General features: G+C 37.3%; 2 protein-coding genes across 3 annotated transcripts in view; one reads left to right on the top strand and one right to left on the bottom strand.

Annotated features, from left to right (window-relative positions):
• The window catches only part of LOC108617289 (uncharacterized), a 59,906-nt gene extending 35,699 nt beyond the window's left edge, over positions 1–24,207 (bottom strand). The window contains exons 1-2 of the mRNA XM_018013020.2: positions 23,822–24,207; positions 2,892–3,108 (exon numbers count right to left, since the gene is read on the bottom strand). The gene's annotated coding sequence lies outside the window, so the exon portion shown is untranslated. The remainder of the gene's footprint in view (positions 1–2,891; positions 3,109–23,821) is intronic.
• Positions 3,102–9,447, top strand: LOC108617290 (sodium-dependent nutrient amino acid transporter 1). Of its 2 annotated transcripts, XM_089469398.1 has the most exons (7): positions 3,102–3,384; positions 3,437–3,457; positions 6,887–7,396; positions 7,452–7,680; positions 7,741–8,115; positions 8,179–8,822; positions 8,880–9,447. In XM_089469398.1, the coding sequence occupies exons 3-7, from the start codon at positions 6,925–6,927 to the stop codon at positions 9,131–9,133; spliced, it is 1,974 nt and encodes a 657-aa protein (XP_089325524.1). In that variant the 5' UTR covers positions 3,102–3,384; positions 3,437–3,457; positions 6,887–6,924; the 3' UTR covers positions 9,134–9,447. The 2 variants fall into 2 exon arrangements, with proteins under 2 accessions (XP_089325524.1, XP_017868514.1); XM_018013025.2 differs by lacking the exon at positions 3,437–3,457.
• Positions 24,208–24,452: the final 245 nt, after the last annotated feature.

Below are 24,452 nucleotides of genomic sequence, written 5' to 3'. Positions count from 1 at the left end.
TTGAGAGCATACTAAATTGCATTTATCGCGCCCGCATCAATAAATTATTTTTATTGTGCATTCACTTTTTTCTCCCTTATTTATTCTTGATTTCATTTTCATTTTTCCTCTTTTCATTTTTGCCATTTAGTGTGCAATTAATTTACATTAATATTGAAGAGTTTATCTACATTTTTATCACTTGCGCTTGGCTATGAATAATGTTGAACATAAATAAAAAGATCGCAGTCAATGCCAAAAGGTTTGGACAATTTACATATGCAGTTGAGTTAATTGATAAGTTAATTAGCCATGGCTAGCGAGCAGCAAAAATTAATCCTTTGTTGAACATGTAATTAAATATGTGGTTTTTTTTTTTTTTGGTAAATTTTTATTGTTTTTATTTGGATGTGGTTAGCTCTTTTTCAATGCAGTGGAAATTTTGCTTAATAATATTTTTTTATATCAGGCCAATTATTAATCTAATTGCATTGTCTAGACGTTGCCCGAAATCAACAATACAATAATATAGCCATTTCCGCGTAAAAACGTCAAGATAATGTGTAGATAGTTTTGTTGACTTTTTATACATTAACTTTCGTTCAATAAGTATATAAAATAACAACGAAAGAAAATTTTTTAAATGAATCGACGGTGTGCCCTTGCATAAGAAAATGCTCAAACTATTTAAGAAGTGTAGAAAAACAAGTAAGAAAGCTCCAGTCGAGACTGCTCGACTAGGAGATACCCTGAACCCTCCAAGCTGATATTCTAATCATTCTGCACTTCTTTTATGCACACATACATACACATGCATCCACACGCACGCATAAGCCTGCGTTCTGCTAACTGCGCTGTAAGCAGCGACTGCGCTTGGGCTGCGCTGCAGTGTGGGCAATATTATGAGAATTTATTTGTTGAATAATTTCTTTTGTAGACATACGATCTTAATGAGCGTAATCATATGGTGAATATGTGTGTACATTGCAAAGCCCAAGTCTCTAGTACTTGAAATGCGTTTTTTACAAATTGGGGGAGAAGGGGGCGTGGTATCCAAAATCTGTAAATTACAAAATCTTTATATCGATTAACTTTATATACAACGCAAGTTTGAAGACTCCAGGTCTAAAAATGTTCAAATTAGGCTAAAAACACAAAATCAATTGTTCGATTATTCTCGATAAAAAAGTGAACGGTTGATTTATCAAAAAATAAAGCAAATCCGTACTGCGTATGGTACACACGAGTATGCATGCCAAATTTCAGCTCTCTAGCTCTTATAACTTCTGAGATCGACGCAGTCATACGGACGGACGGACGGACGGACGGACGGACGGACGGACGGACGGACGGACGGACGGACAGACGGACGGACAGACGGACAGGGCTATATCGACTCAGCTCGTCACGCTGATCAAGAATATATATACTTTGTGGGGTCTGCCACGCCTCCTTCTGCCCGTTACATACTTTTTCACAAAACCATTATACCCAGATTTCCCATTTTCAATGGGTTCAGGGTATAAAAACGGATCCCCTTGTCGTTTCAAATTAAATAATATATTAAAAATAAATGGTAATGGAATAAATAGAGGTAATGAATAATATTTGTTTTGAATTTTGAAAGTTCGATGTATTAAGATCTCATATTCTGTCTGGAATAAATTAATTAGGTAATCATAAATGAACTAAAAATATTGGTATTTTTACTAAAATATAATTATTATAATAAAAAATTAAAATTTATAGTCCCTGTTTCATTTATTAAATAACAAGTAAGAAAGCTCCAGTCGAGACTGCTCGACTAGGAGATACCCTGAACCCTCTAATCTGATATTCTAATCATTATGCACTTCTTTTATGCACACATACATACACAAGCATCCACACGCACGCATAAGCCTGCGCTCTGCTAACTGCGCTGTAAGCAGCGACTGCGCTTGGGCTGCGCTGCAGTGTGGGCAATATTATGAGAATTTATTTGTCGAATAATTTTTTTGTAAACATATGATCTTAATGAAACTTTCAGAGTGTAATCATATGGTAAATATGTGTGTACATTCCAAAGCACAAGTCTCTACTACTTGAAATGCGTTTTTTACAAATTGGGGGAGAAGGGGGCGTGGTATCCAAAATCTGTAAATTACAAAATCTTTGTATCGATTAACTTTATATACAACACAAATTTGAAGACTCCAGGTCTAAAAATGTTCAAATTAGGCTAAAAACACAAAATCAATTGTTCGATTATTCTCGATAAAAAAGTGAACGGTTGATTTATCAAAAAATAAAGCAAATCCGTACTGCGTATGGTACACACGAGTATGCATGCCAAATTTCAGCTCTCTAGCTCTTATAACTTCTGAGATCGACGCACACATACGGACGGACGGACGGACAGACGGTCAGGGCTATATCGACTCAGCTCGTCGCGCTGATCAAGAATATATATACACTGTGGGGTCTGCCATGCCTCCTTTTGGCCGTTACATACATTTTCACAAAACCATTATACCCCGATTTCCCATTTTCAATGGGTTCAGGGTATAAAAAAACATTATCAAAACAAAATAAAACTCCAAAGATAAAAGACGGAAAGAAGCAACAACAGTTGAAATATAAACGATTCCTGAATTATATGATTCCCTATATGAATATCTAAAATCAAATAAATTCAAACAGATCTCAAACAAAATATTTCGCCCAGTATAAATCGATTATTAATTACTTTAATATTCGACGTGGATCACGTCTTTAGCATTACCAAATCAAGCGTCAGACAAAACCTATGGAAAAGTTTTGACCTATTTGCGTTCTCAATACAGGTATTTTGTTTTTAGCTTTTATTTTTATTTTTTTTTTTTTATTTATTTATTTACTTTTATTATTAATTTTCTTTTAACCTTGCTTACCTTAGTCAAGTCAAGTTGTGAGCAATTTCTTCCGTTATACGCTGTCACAGTTGTCGTCAGCGTCGCAATTGCTGCCGGCGTCGCTGCCAGCGTGGCGAAGTCTTGCCGTCGCGACGTTACAGACAGCGCTTCTATATGGCCCAGAGACTCCGTTCAGTGATCACTGGGCCTTTGTCGAGTGCAGTTCGCTGTTTTCAAATCGAGCTAAAAGCAACCCCTGGAAATAAATTAAATAATATAAAACTGATCAGACGTGTGTGTTTGGGGGTTAATTGCAATTAATTATGCGTTCGGGCTTATATAATTTAAATAATTGAGCAGTTGGTAATATGCGCGAGACCAAAATTATGATAGATTGTTTGCCACATGCTTAAATCGCGTTATACAGTCGCGGCTCAAAGCCAAATTGGTAAACGAATTGTCGCGTGATTAACGTGCCGCTCACAAACACCCAAATCTGGCTTATGGAATACAATTTGACTGCAAATAAAAAGTAAATAAATAAATAATTTACAAAATGTGTTGATAATTTCCCTCATCTATAGGCTGGGCGCCGGCAACAGTTGGTTTGTACATAGTTGAGGCTTAATCATTAAGCAAATAGTACAACGTAGAGAGAATTAAACAGAATGCCAGTCGCGTGAATAATAAAAATATAAAAATAAAAAATGAAAAACAAAGTAAAGCAAGCGAAAACTGATAAACAAAACAGAGAGGAAATTAACTGGTTTGCGTCTGAATCCAACTGTTAAAACGAGCAGAAATTTCGCTCGTTAAAGAGACTTTTATTCGGCGTGTATAATAAACCCAATGAATACGCCCGTTTTATGGGTCAAGGCTTGAAAAAGCCGCCATTCTGGCTTTTATGCAACGTCAGTTTATAACTAGTGCTATATTTGTTAGAGTTCCCTTTACGCAGCGAAAGCTCTGTGTTCCGATGTCTCAGATAACTAAAACTTTATTAGGCTTCTACTTTGTTTATTGTATGTGAACATAAAAATCTAGCTTTATCTGGCCATGTATCTTGTCTACCATTCGGCTAGTACAAACCAACGCAATAACAAATCTATAGCTGGCCGAACGTGTTCAAATAGATAATAATATAAACTATATTGGAACCAAACAATAACAAATCATTTGCGTGTCTCATTTAAAATATAGATACAAATAGATCATCGAAATATCTGTTCGCATAGTCATTCAAATTCTTCAGTTAGAAATGGAATTATACGTGCTCTTGGGTCGTCAAATACTGACCCACTTTAAGGTGGATTCCCCACTGCAATTACGAGCGGCACGTCTCGCGTTCCTCGTTCCAACTTTGAACGCTGACATTTCGCAGCGAGGGCAACGGCTCTATGTACCTTCACTTTTCATTAGCTACGAGAACAACAATGCAGTAAGAGCAGCAAAAGCAACGACAACAAACAGATAAACAACAATTGCAACAGCAACAATAACTTTGACGACACGCAGCTGCAACGCGCTTCGCTTTGCGCATGCGCAAATGCAATGCAATGTTGCAATAACAACAACAACATACACAACAAAAACAACAGCAGTAACAACAGCAGAAAAGATAATATGAAAATTTGTTGCAAAAATCAACAGAGAAAACTATTTTAGGAGTATGTGATTGACGCTAATACCCTTTCAAGCATTTTCATATATGTATATGATATACATATACCTTTCAATAAGTATATATTATTCAAATCTCTGATATTCTATGTAAAATGTCATATGTGGTTATTATACATATGTTGAGTGTCGCAATAACCGGATTCTACTGTATATATATATAGCCAATTTGTACCAATTGATTACTAGAAACAGCAGTTATTATAATATTTTCAATATAAATTTAAAGTAAGGTTTTTTTTCATGTGCTGAAAAAATCCGCATTATCTTTCTCTCACCTTCCTTTTTTCTGATATACTAATGCTATTGCATTAAATCACACGCCCAAGCAGAATGTTAAAAAGAAAAACGCATATCTCCTTTTTTGCCTATCAATCATGATAGCCCATGCAACAATATAGCAATAGCAATGCAATTAATGGCATATAAATGAGCTCTATGATTGAAAATATGTTCACTAGACATATCAACTACAAACTTCAATATGAAACTGATAATAAGCCATATACATGTGTACCTTATCAGCTTCATGAACGTTGTCTATGATAATTCAAAGAAAATGCGATCTTTGCAGTTGAGCATAAACGAGTGCGTGATACTTCTTTGCGTCTGTAAAACTTCAATTTCTGTTTAAAAAAAATTGCAAATATGTAAATTGCTTTACAGACCATATAGCTCATAGATTGATATGTAGATCATCTAATCAATAATTAACCAGAAAAAGCTTTTAAATATGATTTATTAATGTTTCCAAGTACATGGATTTTATAATCCCATCGTAGTTAACGACGTCCAATAGATCAGATGACGAGCAAATATCTTAAATTTCAAGACAATTATACAAAACAAGACTTCAATTATTCGTGAATGTGCAATTTTGTATTTATAAATATCTCATCTAAGAGATAAAGAGCTCTTCAAGTACTTTTTATACTTGTGAAATTAACAACCCACCGTTAATTGCTGAATTCTATTCACAAACATTGTCAAATCGTAAATTATTGCTTACAAGAGTTATGATGGGTTTTGCTAAGCAATAACATTGTAAGAAACTGGGAAAAGCACGCAATAAACGATTATGTCTGGCTCTTGTAAATGGATGACTAAGAACTTCCTATGAATTTCCCATTTGCTATAAGTGGATTGTCTAATTAATTTATAACCTGCCGTTTAGATTAATAAACACTTAAAAAAAAAAATAAAATATGTATTCATTTCAAACAGTTGCCAACACAGACTGATCTGTCTTTTAAAGCCCAATTGTTCATACAATTTATTATTTTCTTTTTATAATATCAATATTTAATATTAATAAAAAACAAAAAAAAAAAAACGGAAAACAGGAAATGCAAAAGACCTATCAGATTACAGATATTTAATATGTCGGTCTGCACTTAACATTGCAAACTTTAAAACCATATCCCAACCTATGGTAATTAGACACCCCAGTTATCCATTGCAAAATGAATGACATTCATATAATGCTCGGGAATCCCGTAGGTCTAAGAAAGTGAAATGTAAACAAAAGTCAAATCGAAGTTAACTGAAAACAGAGGCAAATGCTACACGATCTGAAACCCGCTTGAGAAACTCGTTTGGCCCTACAAACAAGAAGCTGGCAGCAAAATGTTGGATTTGTATTGGTTATATGCAGTTTTCTTATACCCTGTATTTGCTGAAATTTAGTGAAAATGGATAAGATGATTTTATGAGGTGTTACAATTAAGAACAGATTAAAATGGAAAACAATATAAAGTTTTTATACCATACACACTTAGATGATGAGAATTCTTATTACAAATCATTAATATATGCTTTCTGTTTATTAAAAAAATAAAAATAAAAAAAAAAATTGAATTAAATCCATTTTTTTTTTTTATTTTGTGTTTCTTATTATTATTTTTTACTTATTTTTTTTTTATTATTTTATTTTATTTTTTTTTATTTATTTATTTATTTATTTATTTTTTTTTTTTTTTTTTTGCTTTTTTGTAAAATGTCATCCAAGCTAAATATATCGGATCGGATTCAATTATTTACGAATGCAACCTTATTCGTTCATTCATATGCATAAATGCATATTACAGGGCATCTCTTAGTCGCTGACTCAAAGCCACTCTTACTAGTTGTTTCTCGTGCTGAATAAATGCCGCAAATTGTTATATAATCGATGCTTGAGTCAGTGGGTCACTGACTTAGCTGCATTTGTATTTGTTGCTTGTCTTTGTTGGGTCTGCAAACCGGTTGTCCGCTTCACTTGCCGCGTAGTTGGCGGTTTTTAATTAGTATTGAGCCACAAAACTTGACCATAAGAGTTAACCTTCAGCTGGGGCGCATTTTGATTGATTTTACAGCTGCAATAACAGCAACAGCCACAACAACAACAACGACGATGGAGCAGCAAAGCAATAATAACAACATCAACAACAACAACAACAACAGCAACAATGGCTACCTCAATCCCGCCTATGTGGGCTCATCGAATGCCTCCACCATTTCCATACCAGGTGCCTATAAAGCCCAAGCGGAGGGCCCAGCGCCATCGAAAGACCCCAATAATGGGCACAAAGCGAGCGAGGCCCAGGAACCACCCGCTCCAGCGGATGCGGAGCAAGCCAAGCATCGTGATGGCTGGAATAATGATATTGAGTTTCTCATGTCCTGCATTGCGCTGAGCGTGGGCCTGGGAAACGTTTGGCGTTTCCCCTTCATTGCCCTGGAAAATGGGGGTGGCGCATTCCTGATACCCTACCTCATCGTGCTCATACTGGTGGGCAAGCCCGTCTACTATTTGGAAATGCTGCTGGGACAGTTTTCGAGTCGCGGCAGCGTCAAGGTCTACGATTTTGTGCCTATACTAAGAGGTGAGTATTCATTAGTGTGTGTGTGTGTGTATCTGTAATAACAACTCCCACTCAGGCATCGGCTACGGCCAGGTGCTGGCCACAGGCATTGTGACGACCTACTATGCCACCCTAATGGCGCTCACGCTGCGCTACTTTGTGGAATCATTTTATCCCACATTGCCGTGGAGCTACTGCCGCGACGAATGGGCTCCCAGTTGTCTGGACTCGGCGCCGCAGCAGGGCAGCCTAGTGGGCGGCAATCAGTCAGCGGTGCGCACCACCTCAGCCGAGTTTTATTTTACGTGAGTAAATCGGTTTGCAAATGTGCAATATCAATGCATCTCCTCTATCTGCTCCCCCAGCAACATCATTCTGCGCGAGAAGTCAAGCATTGACGACGGCATCGGCTATCCCAGCTGGAGCTTGTCGCTGACTCTGGCTGTCGCTTGGCTCATTATAGCCGGCATTATGTTCCGCGGCATCAAGAGCTCCGGCAAGGCGTCCTACTTCCTGGCGCTGTTCCCCTATGTCGTTATGCTCATATTGCTGGTGCGTGCCCTGACTCTGCCGGGAGCCACTGATGGCGTCCTCTACTTCTTGAAGCCGCAGTGGCACAAACTGCTCGAGCCCCAAGTGTGGTATGCAGCTGTCACCCAGGTGTTCTTCTCGCTGGCTATTTGCTTCGGCAACATTATCATGTACTCGTCCTACAATCGGTTTGGCCACAATATATATAGGTGAGCTGATTAGCTGATTTTAATCCATCAAGCATTTCCCATAACTAAAAATCAATTTCGCAGAGATGCCAACATTGTGACCACATTGGACACGTTCACGTCGCTGCTGTCCGGCATCATCATCTTTGGCATCCTGGGCAATCTGGCCTATGAGAACAACACAACCGACATATCTAGTGTGGTGAATGGCGGGCCGGGCTTGGCTTTCATATCCTATCCGGATGCCATAGCCAAGTTTAAGGTGCTGCCGCAGGTGTTCTCAGTGCTGTTCTTCCTCATGCTCTTCGTGCTCGGCATTGGAAGCAATGTGGGCATGGTCTCTTGCCTGACGACCGTGCTGAAGGAGCAGTTCACGCAGCTCAAGCAGTGGCACATTGTGGTCTTCATATCGACTATAGGGTATCTGCTGGGTCTGCTCTACATAACGCCCGGCGGCCAGTTTGTGCTGAATCTGCTGGACTTCTTTGGTGCAACTTTTGTGGCCCTGGTCCTGGCCATCTTTGAGCTGGTTGCCATTGGCTGGGTGTACGGTGTAAAGCGCGTCTGTCGCGATGTCGAGTTTATGTTGGGCATCAAGACGTCCATCTATTATCGCATCTGCTGGGCGGTGATAACGCCGCTGCTAATGCTCGCCATATTGGTCTACATGCTGGTCCTGTATGAGCCACTGAAGTACAAAGACTACACCTATCAGTCGGGCGTTTATGGTAAGCCGCACTCTAATCCCAATTAGATCCGCAGCTAATTTAATTTTGTACCCACAGTCTTTGGCTGGTGTCTGAGCGCCTTCGGCGTGGGTCAACTGGTCATTTGGGCGGTGCCCGCGGTGCGACGGCAGCCCGTGGAGCTGGGACTTTGGGTGCGCATACGCAAAGCCTTTGAGCCACTGCCCAACTGGGGGCCAGCCGACCCCAAGACCCTCAGGCGCTACCAGCTGCATGTGGAGCAGGCGAATGTTAGCTCGATGTTCCAGCGCAGCGGTATCTGGCACAAAATCTATGACAATATCTTTGGTTAGTAATAAAAATCTGCTGTAGGGGAGTTACTCGTTTTATGTGTGGCAATCCGAAACACTATGCGCTCTATATAAAGCTCCACATATGCACACACATATATGGCGCAACCCTTTCATAATAAAATCCAGGCTTAAGTGCCAAACGTAGTCGCAGCACCAGTTGGCCTCCAGCGAGTCCTCTAAGACAGTGGCATTGCGCTAGAGATGGGCTAACCCGAATGGACCAGCCCGCAGAGCAGCACGATAACACGCGTAATACTTAACGAATTTATTGTTAAACACTAGAAAAATAAATAAATTAACTTTTAAATTTTAAATTTCAATTTCGAAATTGATAACAGATTTAGCAGGCGGACTCGAAGGGATGAAGCAACAACTTATTAATTTGAATTCCATTCAAAGTAAGCATAGATGAATTCATTAACAAATTGAACAGATAAACCAAATTTATTTTTATGTGTTGAGATACCGTTCTTCGGCTCATTCTACGACTAACTGATCGACATATCGAAGCTTGAGACCAGGGCGCGACCTATCGATAACTTACAGGGGTACAGAAAAAATATTTAAATTTGAAATGATTTGATTCACAACAACTAGCAAAGGTGATATGGAAACAAAGATCAAATTTATAAACTTTTTCATTATAATCACTATACATATTTACATGCTCCAAAACCACATTCTATATAGTTTTGCATTATCATTCCCTACAGCTTTATTGTGTAAACTAAATAGCGCTCAACATCGGCAATTAATCTTCATTTATATTTTAATCACTTTAAATTAAATACGACATGCGGCTAGAAAATTAACTCAGCTTAATATACAAACAGTGTTGAAAGACCGCAATAATTAAAATATATATTCTCATAAACTAAGATTTTGCTTACTCTCGGTAGTCCGAAGTCGTGTTATTTGGTGATTTGAAAGGCCTCTAAGACGAATTCCATAGCTTTGCTATGGCTCTCCAAGATATTTATGGTACTCGAAGATATATATATCTATCAGAATTACAGGTCCGTTATTGTGTATATTTACCTCTTAGCCTCTCAACATAAACATGTTTAAACATCATTTTAATATTTTCAAGTATTAAACTGACAACTTCCTTAAATTTTGTCAGATATTTAATATTCTGAGTATATAAAGCGTCGCTCATCAACAAGTAAAACAAATGAAAGGAAGCCAACGCTTCTAAGTAAGCTAAGCAAATTCCTCTAATTTGAAACTAATAAGCTTTGTGTATAAGCTAAGCCGCAACACTCTGACAGCTCCAACACTTCCACATACTTCAACAAAAAGTTATCTTTCTCCCACTTTTAGCTCCACGTCAACTCTCGTGACTTTCGTGTTTGTTCACGAGCTCCGCCGCAGCGTGTGTGGCAAATGCAGAGCCAAAGCGCAAACAGGCGCAACTATAAAAGACAAGACAATTGCAGCCAGCGGCGCTTTACACACACTCACACACACACACGCACTGATTATGCCGTAAAGGGTAAAAAGTTCTGATTTTATGATTGAGGCAAAAAGTTGCAAGTAGAAAATTGTCCCGAGCACACATAACGCATGTGTATTAGCGCACGCGAGCGTCTGTGTCTGTGTGTGGGTGCTGTAAAACACTTCCACTTCCGTTTCCGCGTAACAGCAGGCGCAAAGTATTCAAGTAATTTGTAAGTAAAGAGCCAGCTCCTATCCCTCTTGCCTTCCCCCTCTATCACTCAGTTTCTCGCACGCCTGCTGTGCAGATAAGCATAAATGGCGTATTGTTGTTTTGTTTGTTGTTGTTGCCGCTGGCAGCGAAATGACAAACGAGACGCCTATAAGCATGCAATATAAGAATACAAGTGAAAAAAGCTTTAAAAAACAACAAAACGAAAATATGTACACATATACACATATATATATAACAAATAGTAGCGTAATAAATCACGTGACTCGCAAGTAAAACACATACACCCAAGCATCTGCATTCATTAGCCCAAACATATCGGCAGGTTGACAGGGCTCAAAGATAAACAGAGGTGAATCTGGTACTGACGAGCTGAAGCTTGTCACTTATTTTGATACAGAGTATATCTGCTCGTTTCGAAATCGTCTCAAAAGGCAGGGGTTTCACTTCTAATTAATTAAATAAAATCTGCTGCAAAAGTATAAAATTTATGTTCAGATTCTTCAAATCATAATAACAATATTAATAATAAATAAAATAATAAAAATAAAATACATTTTACATATTTCGGTGTTCAGAAAAGAATTGCAGTTTAATGAAAAAAATCTACTAACACCTAACACATGTGTCTAGTTAACTATTTTTTTTTTTTTTTATATTTATTTTGTTTTTGGATTTTTTTTTTTAATTTAATTATTTTTTAATTTATATTTAATTTAATTTTTTAACAGAAACATTTATTTTAAATTAAATATTAACAAATATAATAATTATAAAATAATCAAAATAATATTACTTTTAGATATTTTTTATTGAAAACAGCATTTTTGTTAGATTATAGATAATTTATTTAAAAATAATATAAATAATCTAAAATATATGGCGAAATAAAATCACTAATTCTGTATACTACTCAATAATAAATAACAAATAAAAATTAATATTTCGTCAAGATGATAACAAGCAATTATTAAAATATTATTAGCACATCTACTAGATCTGCTAGTTTTATTAATACAAAGTTTTCTAATATTATCAAAGCGAGCGAAAACTCCTTCCAAAAATATCAAACTAACTTCACATCTTCATTATTATATTATTTAATGATCCCTACGAACCTAAGATTCATATGATCCCTAAATGGTATCCTAGACCACACCAACTTTTGGTTATAACAATTTTCCTATTTTTCAGTCACATTTTTTGTTGTCGTTTTTCACCGGCCCGCAGCTGGGCTGCATTTGCAATCCCTTGCTAGTTCAACTTTTTGGCTGTCAAATTAATGCGGCTGTCAACAGCTGAAAGCCAGATTCACTGTATTTGTCAGCAGCTCGAAAACGACGTTGTGTAATTGCATTGATAAAATTTATAAAAGAGTGAATAAAGCACTGCTCACAGACGCTGCTCAGGGATTTCGGCGTTTGCGAGGCGTGTGCTTTAATCAGATACCATATGTATATACAAATAAAAGTATATTTATTTAAAAATGTTTGTATATATGTGTGTAACCGGAAGTGAATGCATTTCGAGTTATTTGTCAAGCCATTGTGTCTTGTTAATGAGTTTTTAATGGGCAAATGGTGAAAGCACAACTCTTTGTGCATTTCATTCGAGTGGATACTTTACAGTGCCACGCCCATGCCACCGACACCGCCCCCTGCTATGGCATACGGTCATTACTCAAACCTTTGCTAGGCTCGCTTAATTTCATTGTTATTCACTGTAAATCAAACATAATGCGATATTATGACCGCGTCCACGCTGCGTATGCTTAATTAAAATATATATTAAATAACTGATTGCTGAAACGCAAACCAATCATTGCATCAAAGTGAATTCAATTTGCGCACATTCGACAATATCAATTCGCAGCTCTTGCGCTCCTGCGGCCACAACGATTTCACCTATAAATCGAACGTTAACCATGAATTTTCGATATATTTCGTTATAATTAAAACAAACCCATAAACCGCTCAAGAATATTTTCAGATAACATTAATTAAGATATGACGATAAACTCCATACGAGAGTTTCTGATTTATCGGGAAGCATTTGTCATAAATTAACAAAAGCTATACAGGTTATAAATAAATGTTCCTAATTAATTATTTTTATTTGCAACTATATTCGTATTCTTATAATCATATTGACTACTTCTAACATTTGTCTGGGATCTGATAACATTGCACTGCGATCTATATGGAATTGTTTTTTATAATTATGCAATAGTTGGGTATGACACTTAATCTATATTATACTTATACCCCATTTAATAGCCTAATTACTGAGGGATTTTCCCCTACATCCCTGCATACCTCCTTCTATCTATCATTTCTTTTTTCACTTCTTATTTCACTTACTAGTTTCTCACTTCACTTGCGTTCAGAACAGAGCTTTCAACAAATTGGCAGCAATTCAACTCCATAAAGATTGTCACGTTTATAAAAAAAGAAAACCCAGCTAGTGTGAGAGATAAAAAAGTGCTCTATGGCTCTCACTTTCACTCACTAAAAGCTCGACGCTTATCTAATCCAATATTATGCGCATGGCTTACGCTTGTCATCAAATTGAGTTTAAGGGAAATAAAGATGATATTATGATTTACGTGATGTCTGCGCTATATTGAATAGCAGATTTATGGCCAAGCAATAATAACTTAAAATCATAGCGACCTGTTTATGGTCTAGAAAATCAGAGCCACAAAACATTCAGCAAATAAATCAGCCCTAGGCGCGGACACTGGCAGAGGCAGAGGCAAAGGCAAAGGCAAAGGCAGTGGCATCAACAGCAGCAGTGGCAGCTGCGAAAAGCGGTAAATGACAGGACAGGTACGCACCGTTACCTTCCACGCACATTTCCCCAAAGTAATCAACGCCATCGCCGCAAACAAAAGGCCAAAAACGCAGTCGTCGGATGTGGGCCATATGGCTGCCAAAGGAAGCTAGTCCCCAAATTCAGTTGGCCAACTTTAATGGGCGATAGTCAAGTGTTTATCTGTGTGTGTGTGTGTGCTAGTGCGCTGCTGTGTGTGTGTTTGGGGTCGACAGGCCTGCTACTTAGGTACACATTAACTTTTGGCCTTTTGTGTTGAGGCAAACGCTTTGCCTGCCTTGCTGCTCAATTGTTATCTTAGGGCTAGACACAGCTGCCATTACTTTACATTGTTTGTCTTCCCATTTTTAGTCTTTCTTTTTTTTAAATTATTTAAATAAATCAGCGCATATTGTTTGTGCCTGCCCCTGCTGTCCATATAGATTGCAGGTGATTTAATTTGAATAGCATTTAGCTGGAATTTCCATTCTGCTTCTAAAACGACAGCCGCGGGATGCATTCGCGCGTTGGCTTAATCCGGAAAACAACCTAAAACGCATTGTTGTAAAAATTTACTGACAAACTTTATTGGCCACAACTGTGTACCCACTCAGCCTGGCTATAAAAGCATAAAGGCAGCAGCCAGCCAACCAGCCTGCCTATTAGATTACTTCAAATAAATGCTGCAACAAATCCCATAATCGTGTTCCTCTACAAATTTGCAATTTAATGTTATTAACAATGTTTGAAAATTTACATTTCATTTGAGCCTGGAGAAAATGGAAAATGGAGAGAATAAAAAACGAATTGTCGAATGATAAGCTGCATTTAATAAATTTAATAATAATAATAAACACATTTATAACGGTAAGCAAAATTAGTGCAGCATAATAATAATAGAAATATATTTCTAACAAGTAAGAACGCTCCAGTCGAGACTGCTCGACTAGGAGATACCCTAAACCCTCCAAGCTGATATTCTAATCATTCTGCACTTCTTTTATGCACACATACATACACATGCATCCACACGCATGCTGCGCTAACTGCGCAGTAAGCAGCGACTGCGCTTGGACTGCGCTGCAGTGTGGGCAATATTATGAGAATTAATTTGTCGAATAATTTCTTTTGTAAACATACGATCTTAATGAAACTTTCAGAGTGTAATCATATGGTAAATATGTGTGTACATTCCAAAGCACAAGTCTCTAGTATTTGAAATGCGTTTTTTACAAAATGGTGGAGAAGGGGGCGTGGTATCCAAAATCTGTAAACTACAAAATCTTTGTATGATTAACTTTATATACAACGCAAATTTGAAGACTCCATGTCTAAAAATGTTCAAATTAGGCTAAAAAAACAAAATCAATTTTTCGATTATTCTCGATAAAAAAGTTATCGGACGATTTATCGAAAAAATAAAGCAAACTCGTACTGCGTATGGTACTCACGAGTATTCATGCCAAATTTCAGCTCTCTAGCTCTTATAACTTCTGAGATCGACGCACTCATACGGACGGACGGACGGACAGACGGGCAGGGCTATATCGACTCAGCTCGTCACGCTGATCAAGAATATATATACTTTGTGGGGTCTGCCACGTCTCCTTCTGCCCGTTACATACTTTTTCACAAAACCATTATACCCTGATTTCCCATTTTCAATGGGTTCAGGGTATAAAAAATACCGATTAATATATTCATCACATTGATCAGTGAACCGCCAATGGAGATGATTCAAAAAGTAATATCTCCAGGAGATGAATTTATATATATTTTATGCATAATTTATAGTGCTCAATAAATATGATTAAATTCTTTTTAAAAAATTTAAAATCCACGCAATCCATAAAATGTTGAGAACTTTTAACTATTCAAACAAATGCCAATGAAACGGAATTAATTAAATGTAAAACCAAAGTTGGGCAGCTGCTCATGCTGCACGCTTGAATGAAGTTTCCAAGCTAAGGCTGAGAGCAGACCGACCAAAAATGCCAGACAAAACAGATATTTCTGGTATTTCGCATGACATTTTATCAAAGGTTGCCCGGCCAAAAGAATAAAAAGAAAATAATGTAAATAAGATAGTGAGAGAGAGAAAGACAGACAAAGAGAGAGAGAGAGAGAGTGAAGACTGGCAGCCGCAAAAACAGATCCTGACGATTGTTATGTCGATGGTCGTTTGGTCTGAGTTGTTGTCCTGGCATATGTACTACATAGTTTTGCGTTATGGCTTCTTACCGGCTCTGCTTTTTTTCCTTTCTTTTTTTTTCTATATTTATGACTGTCAATGTCTGTCAATGACAGGCACGACCAGACGGACAAACAGACAGATAGACAGACAGAGTACACAAATAGAATCCAGCTAGTGTCTGTTGATTGGCACACTTCACCGGAGCGAGAATTATTATTGCTGCTATCAAGTGGGCCAGCGTTGTGCTTCAGCCATCGATTTGCCGTGTTTTATCCATATAAAAATATATACGTAAATATGTACAAAACTATCTATATGAGCTGCCAATTAAAGCATAAACAATTAAGTCGCTTTTTGCCTGCACTTAAACCTCACAACTTTACGGATTTGCAACTTGTTGTTGCCTGAAGTTGAATTTGGCCGGCTGTTTTTGTTTCTGTTGGTGTTGGTGTTGGTGTTTTCCTTTATCTATATTTTTAAGCTATAAATAATTATTTTTTGCCGGGCTCTGGAAATGACGAGCAGAACCGAACGACAAAACCTTGACAACTTTGCGAAAGTTTTATGACAAGTTTTTGCCTTTTTACTTTGCTGTGTCGTGCCAAGAAACCAAACAGACATTAGGCCAACAGTTGTGAGCGGGCTGTCGAGTGGGTGTTTTGTGTGGGGGAAGTACCCGCAGTGTATGTGAGTGGAGAGTGAGCGTGCTGGCAGAATGGGAGAGCAGCCGCTGCAGGAGGGGACAATAGAATAGTTAACAGTCAGCCAGGTGTACAGTGGTTCGAGTACTTCCGAAAACTTCCTGATGACAATAAATTGTATGATTGTGAAATCAGGAAAATCACAGTTTACGAGAATTTACTTCAAATAAAAGAAGAGTTCATAGTTAAATCGAAGAGTTCATAGTTAAATCAAAGCGTGTATTAAAAATATATGAATATATTAGCACTTTACAGTACAATATTATCAAAACTCATTAAGTAAGGCTTTGAATCATTCGATCTGAATTGATAAACTTTTTTTTACTAGTTCTGAATAATTAGAAATAATTTTTATTTTAATGCCACTAAATCAGTGAAATGATCAAAAGCCATTTCTGAAAACCTAATGAAAGACAGTGGACCCTCGGTTCGTTAAGCAAAACGTTCGTGACCGAAACCGAAAAGGATAAACCTAAATTGGCAATAGTGCCAAAAAATGCCACTCTTCAGCAAATATTATGTGTATTCAGGGTGTCTCCTATTTTGTTGTTAAACACAGATCGAAATTTTACCTACAACATTGTTTGTTAAGCGAAACTTATTTTCCCAAAAAATGTGTTCGTTATGCGAAATGTTTATTAAGCGAAGATCCTCCTAACGTAGGAATAACTTACATGAAACTGTCTAAACATTTGGGAGGCCGATTGATAACCATATTTCAGTCATTTCGTATTATTAATTATATTTATAATTAACGAGAACTGATTTTTTGTCATTCCTCTAAATTATAGCTAAACAACCGCTTACATATATTCCTTACTCTCTTTTGAATTTATTATAACGTATACTACTATTCATCCGCTTAATATTATATCAAATATATTCGTATATTTACGACTTTACAGTCCATACACTAATATTTATCACAAATCTATTCGATCTTGCGTTTTCTACATCTGAACGAGTCGGAAAACCCAGTTGTCTGTCTCTATTCAGCTTTGCCTAATTGAGGTATTTCAATCATATTAAATATTATATTAATAAATATATTAATGTAAAATATATTATATTTCTGTCTGCACAGCGCAAAGCCCTCTCCAGCCTAAAGAATGGCTGCCGCAATAAATGTCAGGATTACCTGAATAAATACAAAATGAATAAATTTTTAAGGACTCTGCCTATCAACAAGCACTCAAGCAATTTGCTTTTAATAAGCTCAACGCCCACAGTGCCGCGTGATGTGGCAGCTGACATGCCACAAAACAGACAGGCGCCACAGGGTGGGTGCAGGGCAGGGGGGAGTGGCAACCAGCCAGGCAGCAAAAACACCCCATGCCACAAGAAATGCCTTCGGAAGTCGCGCCAATTTGAACCCAGTTCTATGAGGCAAAAAATAAAAAATGAAAATATATGTAAAGAGCAGCCAGCAGGCAGCTCGGGGTTTATGAACTTGTTCAACACGTTTAGTTGGCTAAGAGCTGAGAGCGAGAACTTTAAATGCGACGAGTTAATTATGATAAAAAAAAGGCGTATCAAATTATATGCACAGCCATCAAATGATACACAGCCCCTGGCTGTCATTTTGAGTAGTCACTGTAGCTTAGCCAGCGCCGTTTAGTAGCCCTTTTTGCCAGCGGGTACTGGCCTATAAAACGAAAAGTCAGAAATATTTCTAGACTCTCAAGCTGTTGAGATCTTTCAATCTAAATGGCTAAACTTTCAGTCAAGTCGTGTTAAATTTATCGTCACTGCATCTTGCTGGCTGCCAGCGCACATAAACTTGGCCAAAATTGTTTCCGCCAACTATAAAAGCCAAACATCCACAGACACACACACGTATACATACACACTAAAAGATCCAGAAACACACTAAAACTACAGCCCCTAACTATGCCTAGTTATAAACAAGCAACAATCAGTAGATTTCGGTGTATGTGTGAGTTTATGCGTTTATGTTCTGGCTGTTGGTTTCGTCGTTTTGGGCTTGTCGGCAGAATTTCTACTACATAACACATCAGCAACAGCAACAGCAAAAGCATCAGCAGCAACAGCAGCGACATCAACTAAAAGCATCGTTGAACGTCTTCAAAAACTGTTGTTTCGCGTCAAAAAGTTACAACAATCAACATTAACATTCATGCGTGCATCTAGCCGGAAATGTTTCAACATTTAGCCGCAATGTGCCCCACATGTCGTATACGCAATGTGCCACACTTCAACCAAATTTCAACTATGAAAAGCTGTTCCTAGCTTGCTTTTCTTTTATTTTTGTGGGATAGATTTCTAGTTTCACAAGTGCTTCAGTCTGCAGACTAAAAGTTAATCATAATATGTACTTTTAATTTAGTTTGACTTATTTGGCGTACGGTTAGTTAGGAACCTAGCCTTAGGTCGATTAATGTAATTAAAGAATTGACTAATATAATTAAATAATTTGAGTAGCACAACAATTAATAAATAAAATTTATTTAAATATCATATATTTCTTTTATAAAAAGATATTTTAAATAATGAAAATATGTAAATACAAAATAAAATAATATTTATTTTTTTTATTTTTTATTTTGATCATTATTTAAATTACATATGTATATAAAAGGAGAGCTTTCTGACTTTAATGAGGCTATAAATTGACTTACGACTTAGATGCGCGTTTGTCCTTTCGAACTATGCAACTCAGCGTAATAAATTCCCCCCACAATTGTCAATTTAAGCGCGACTCTGTCTTAATTATGTCAATCTTATAGCATAACCGCAGGAGTGAATGCTGTTGCGGTTTTATTTATAGAGTCGAGAAGAGCTGTTGACCTCTGCCCTGATGCCACATCCAAAGCAGAACCGCCACAACCATTAACCACGAGGAGAAGAAAGACAACACCTGGTATACGCACACGCACACATCCGAACCTTTTGGTACAAAATAACAACAATGTCTTTGTATATTATCTGGGCTATTGATTGATGGCTTTGGCTACCTTATCTCCCTGGCAAGAGCCACATACAAATACAAATGCGAAGTGAACAGCATCTGCGTAGGTAGACAAAGTCATTTGCCAGGTAAAATCAACAAAAATCATTTTCTTAAGCTGCTCCTTCACGTCACGGCCAATGAGGACTGTTTTCTTATCAAAGATACATCAACATGACAGGACACAAAAAGGACTCGCGCACTCTTAGCTCAGCTCGGCAGATTTGTATAGATATTGAGAAGGCGGCAGTACAGAATTAAATGCTAACAATCTTGAGTAAACCACATCATACTAAATACAAATCTAAAGAAAGAAAATATAGATATAAATCTAAAGAAAATGTATATCTTATATACTTATGTGGATTATATAAATATTGATTATATGTTGAGAATTTCCAAAATATTAGATGTTTTTTAAGCCAATTAATTAAAAATGTTTATTAAAAAAGATGTAATATTTTAAGCCATTACTTTACAAAAATATAAATAAAATAAAACAACTAACGTGATTGCCTTTAAACAAATTTAACATATAACTTCTAAGAAAATATAGATCAAATACAAAATTTGAGTCTTTGGCCACCTGTCTATGGTGGATGGATTAAATCCTTAAAAATAAATATGTATGAATACATGAATTCATAAATATATTATTTTTAAATTTTAAGAAATGTTTGAGTCATTTCATCTATTCAGTCAAACTTGTAGAAATTTTTATTTCTATATTTAGTAAAATATTTATTACAATTATATTTGCGACTATTTATTTGAAGTCTATTTCAATAATATTAATAATGAATAATAATGAAAATTGTGAAGGGCTCACAGCTAAAGCAAACCCTCGCAGCCAAAGCAATCCATCAAAATTTAAATGAAATGAAAACAATGCTTTTCCATTTTATTGCGAGCCTATCAGGATAACTGGATAAGTCCCAGCAAATGGAGTTAAGCCAAACCAGAGTCCAATGTGGCGACAGCCGAAAACGTAGCCCAGCTCAAGCCAAATGCTAAAACAAATACACAAACAGAACCGAAACCTAACAACAATTTATTATTTGCCCATTTCTCAGCTAAAAGCGTTCAAGTTTGCTTTTACAAACTTAAATAAATAATGAAATCGGCATTCAAAGTGGGCCAAGACGGTGCTGCTGCTGTCTTCGGGTGCTACTGCTTCTACTTCTGCTTCTGCTTCGACCTATGCTGCTGCTGTTGATGCTGTTGTTGTGGTCAATAGCTAGATACGTATGCAGATGAAATAGGTTGGCTTACATTGCGGCCGGCCAAGCAAATCCATCTAGATCTGAGTCCCTGCTCACCACCAAGATAAAGTCAGGGCAAAGCGTGAGCCTAACTGACTTGTGCGTTCATCAGTCATTTGTCTGGCGCTTGGGTTGGTGGAAGGGTCGGTCATTACCAGCCCAAAGGGTGAGCTCAGAACTCAGACCTTGCAAAATCTACAAATCGGAAATTTCTCAATCATATTTAAGTGACGTCTAAAGGATGAAAGCAGTGGGCATGGATGAACTTCTAGAGTTGGGTGCGTGTCGTGTTTGCATAGCTGGCACTTAAAGCCAAGTAATCTAAAAGTTATGTTTCGGACAAATATGCGGTTACACAATTATATCTCCTTGCAAATAATACAGATAGAGATGCGATCGTACTACTAAACCGAGTCGCATCATTGCCTCGGAATATACTGTAATTTGCATACCCTTTCGTAGGCAAACCCATGTGAATTCTGGGGTTTGACTAAACGTAGCTAAATTTTAAAACGAACATAAGTTTAAAGGAAGTGCTAAATAATTATTTATATATTTATTTATATTTATAATTAATGTTGTGTCAAGTCGAATTTGACTTTCTTTGAGAGTGTGCTATTCCTAGAGCTCTAAAGAAATAACTATTATTGGGTCACTTATTTCCAACTATTATCTCATCAGCAATCAGATATAAATTTTTAATTCATTATTTTATTTTTTTATTTTCAGTACTAAAGTCTCAAGTTACAAAACGAACTTCTTAGTGTCCAGAGCATCCACCAAATCGGTTCTTCCTTATCGCATATAAGATAACGAAGCAATAGCTGTACAAAGTGAGAATCTGATATATGTACATATTGATATGTTTCGTTCGTATAGTGCTGAGATTTTGCCGTGTCTGGCTAAATATTTGTGACACGCGCTCAACTCTCATAGGAACTGCAGCAAAACGCACGCCCACTACCATTAAAACTAAGGCCGCTTAGGCTCCGTTGGCCCTAGTCGACCTTTTTATGGCGTGAACTTAATAAAATATGAAAAACCTTGCCGTAGAAACGCCGAAACGCAGAAGTCGCTCGGCAAGGGGCGAATGAAGGAAAAAAAAAAAAAAAGAAATCATATAGCTACGCCAGGCACTTGGCAAGTTTATGGAAGAGCTTAGCAAACAAAATTATATTCAATTTCCTTTAATGGCTACCATAAAATAGCAGTCAGCAAAAGTAAAGCCAGAAAAATCCGCCCAAAAAAAAGAGAACCGACAAAAATTGAAGGCGTTGCGGCGCAAACTTGCGAGAAATTCCAGATATGCCCAGACCACTTTTCCTTCTTCTACTTTTTTTTTTTTTTTTTTTTTTTTGGGTAGGTAAGCAAATTGTTTGAAGTATTGTTAGTACTTCACATTGGCTTATGCCTAGATGTATGTTTATAGCGATGCAGCCGGCTTTGGGCCATAAGCTCAATTAGCCAGCTAATGAAAGGACGTCTCAGGCTCAGCTAGAGGTGTTGAAGTGTGTGGGAAACTTGTCAAGCGAATTTGCATATCAACAAAAACAGCCCAACTAGTTCAAAACGGCATTTCCGGCAAATTAATATGCCATTTTCCAGCCACATTCAATATTTGTGTTTGTGTGCGTGTGTGTGCGTGGGTGGCGCACAAATTGTCAGATTATTATTAATTAAGCACCATTGATCAAGCGAGCTGCCGGGATTGGTGGGCTGCTTAGTGTGAAAGCCAAATTAGTGAGCATTTGCATTTGCAATTTGCAATTTGAACTAGTTCGCTCTTTGCTTACACAAAGCCTCGCCAGCTGCGAGTTGTATTAAATGAGCAGTCTTTAGCCACAGCTGTCAATAGGGATTTACATATAGCTACACATTTGTTTGTTTGGTAAGCTTAATATGCATCACAGATAATTATTTGCTAGTTGCATTTACAATATGTTATATGCAAATGTTGCAAATTTTGCAAGGCTAAAGCAAAATTTGATGTACAATGGGCCATCGAACTAATTTGGGTTTATGAAATAATTAACAGCAATTTATGGTAGCTTATATGAGGTAAGTTTATAAATGAAACACAATTTGATTTAAGCTAATAGCTGATTCAAATTCAATAGACGTTATATTCATTATCTAGAGAATATTGTTGTTATTTATTTTAATTTTTTAAATTATTAAGTAATATATATGTTTATCTGTATCCCGAAAAGTTAATAATTCAACTATTGGATAATTTGAAGCTCGGTTTTCACATTACTGATTTGCCATTGTTGGACGGACGAGGATTTCCTGTTGCCGTTCACCAGCGAACACACAAAACCTTTTATTACATTAAATATTAAAATTGATTGGAAAACAAGGTTTAAACCCATATATATTTATACAAATATATATCCTGTATGAAAACCACTTTATACATATCAATAGTAAATTCACATGAAATAAATTCACATGTTTATGAAATGACATTATTTTCGCGTAAGCCTCTAAGCAAGGCCGATAAAGTTATCCAATGGAAACATGGTCTATCGAGTTAATCAGCACTTCAACAGGCAATAAATTATGCGTCTAGAGTTGCCACTTACACCCACACACAGACACACACACATGTGAAGTTATTGTAGGGTTTCGCTTTGGAAGCTGTTCCCTCGCACACTTTGAGGCAAACAGTTAATACATCAAATGCGAACGTCTTGACAGCGACAACGTTTACTTTTTGTGGTCTTTTATGGGCCTTGCGGGAGGGCTGACAACTCTGAGTATGGTTGCCATTGACAAGCCGTTTGACATGAAATGAATTGTGAAATTAAACAGGCAGCACAAAATGACAAAGGCTATTGAAGGGCTGTCACAGCCGCAGGGACAAAAGGATGCGAGGCGAGTGCTGCGGTAACAAATTGCTAAATGATTTTGACGTGAGTAGAGCAAAGGGCGTAGGATTGGCTGAAGCCAATAAGCGTTCCACTAAAAAGTCGACAAAGAATCTATTGGACCTAACACTTGAAATCATAAAAACAAAAAACAAAAACAAAAAAATATTCAATACATTTCGTGTTAGACTTTTCGAGCCTCAGTGCACTTACCAGCCATTCATTGGAGCTATATATTTCAAATTGCAGAAGAGGAAGAGTGGCCTGTCAATTAGCTGATTGCACACAAAAACAATTCACACAACTAATCACACACGCGGCGCTTTAATCAAACCAGATCCAGATCCAAAGCCAAAGCCAAAGCCACACACACAGATGCACACCGACACATATATACGAAATCAAGAATTGCCCAATGGCAAAGCTTTTTTGGACTCTTCCTTCGCTATCAATTTTTGGCAATCGTATTTACAGTTAGTTCATTCGCTACGCGCTGTCTGCATGTACTTGTATTCAAAATACCGTTAAACAGTTAACACACCGACGCTCGCTCGGTAACGACAGCAACGCGCTTCCGTCAGCTGCGTCTGTGTAGCCAGCCGACGTCGTACTGAAGCGATTTGGCGTGCAGCAGGCGCTTAAGAATGCCAACAGCCGAATGCGTTCCAGATTACGTTCCACATGTGCCCAGGCGCAGGCGCCATGCGCCGTGTGGATGTCATTTAAAAAACGTTTGATTTTCCCTCTTTTTTTGATGTTGCAAATTTTTTGAATGGGGCAGTGCTTAAAGCAAACTTTGTTGCCAAATTACATTTGATTTTTGGCGTTTCATCGAAATACAAAT

The sequence above is a fragment of the Drosophila arizonae genome, chromosome 5 (assembly GCF_054131065.1).
Source record: "Drosophila arizonae isolate 15081-1271.41 chromosome 5, UAZ_ARI_1.0, whole genome shotgun sequence".
Lineage (NCBI taxonomy): Eukaryota > Metazoa > Arthropoda > Insecta > Diptera > Drosophilidae > Drosophila > Drosophila arizonae.
Note: the sequence above shows the minus strand (reverse complement) of the source record. Positions and strands in the feature narration are given on the sequence as shown.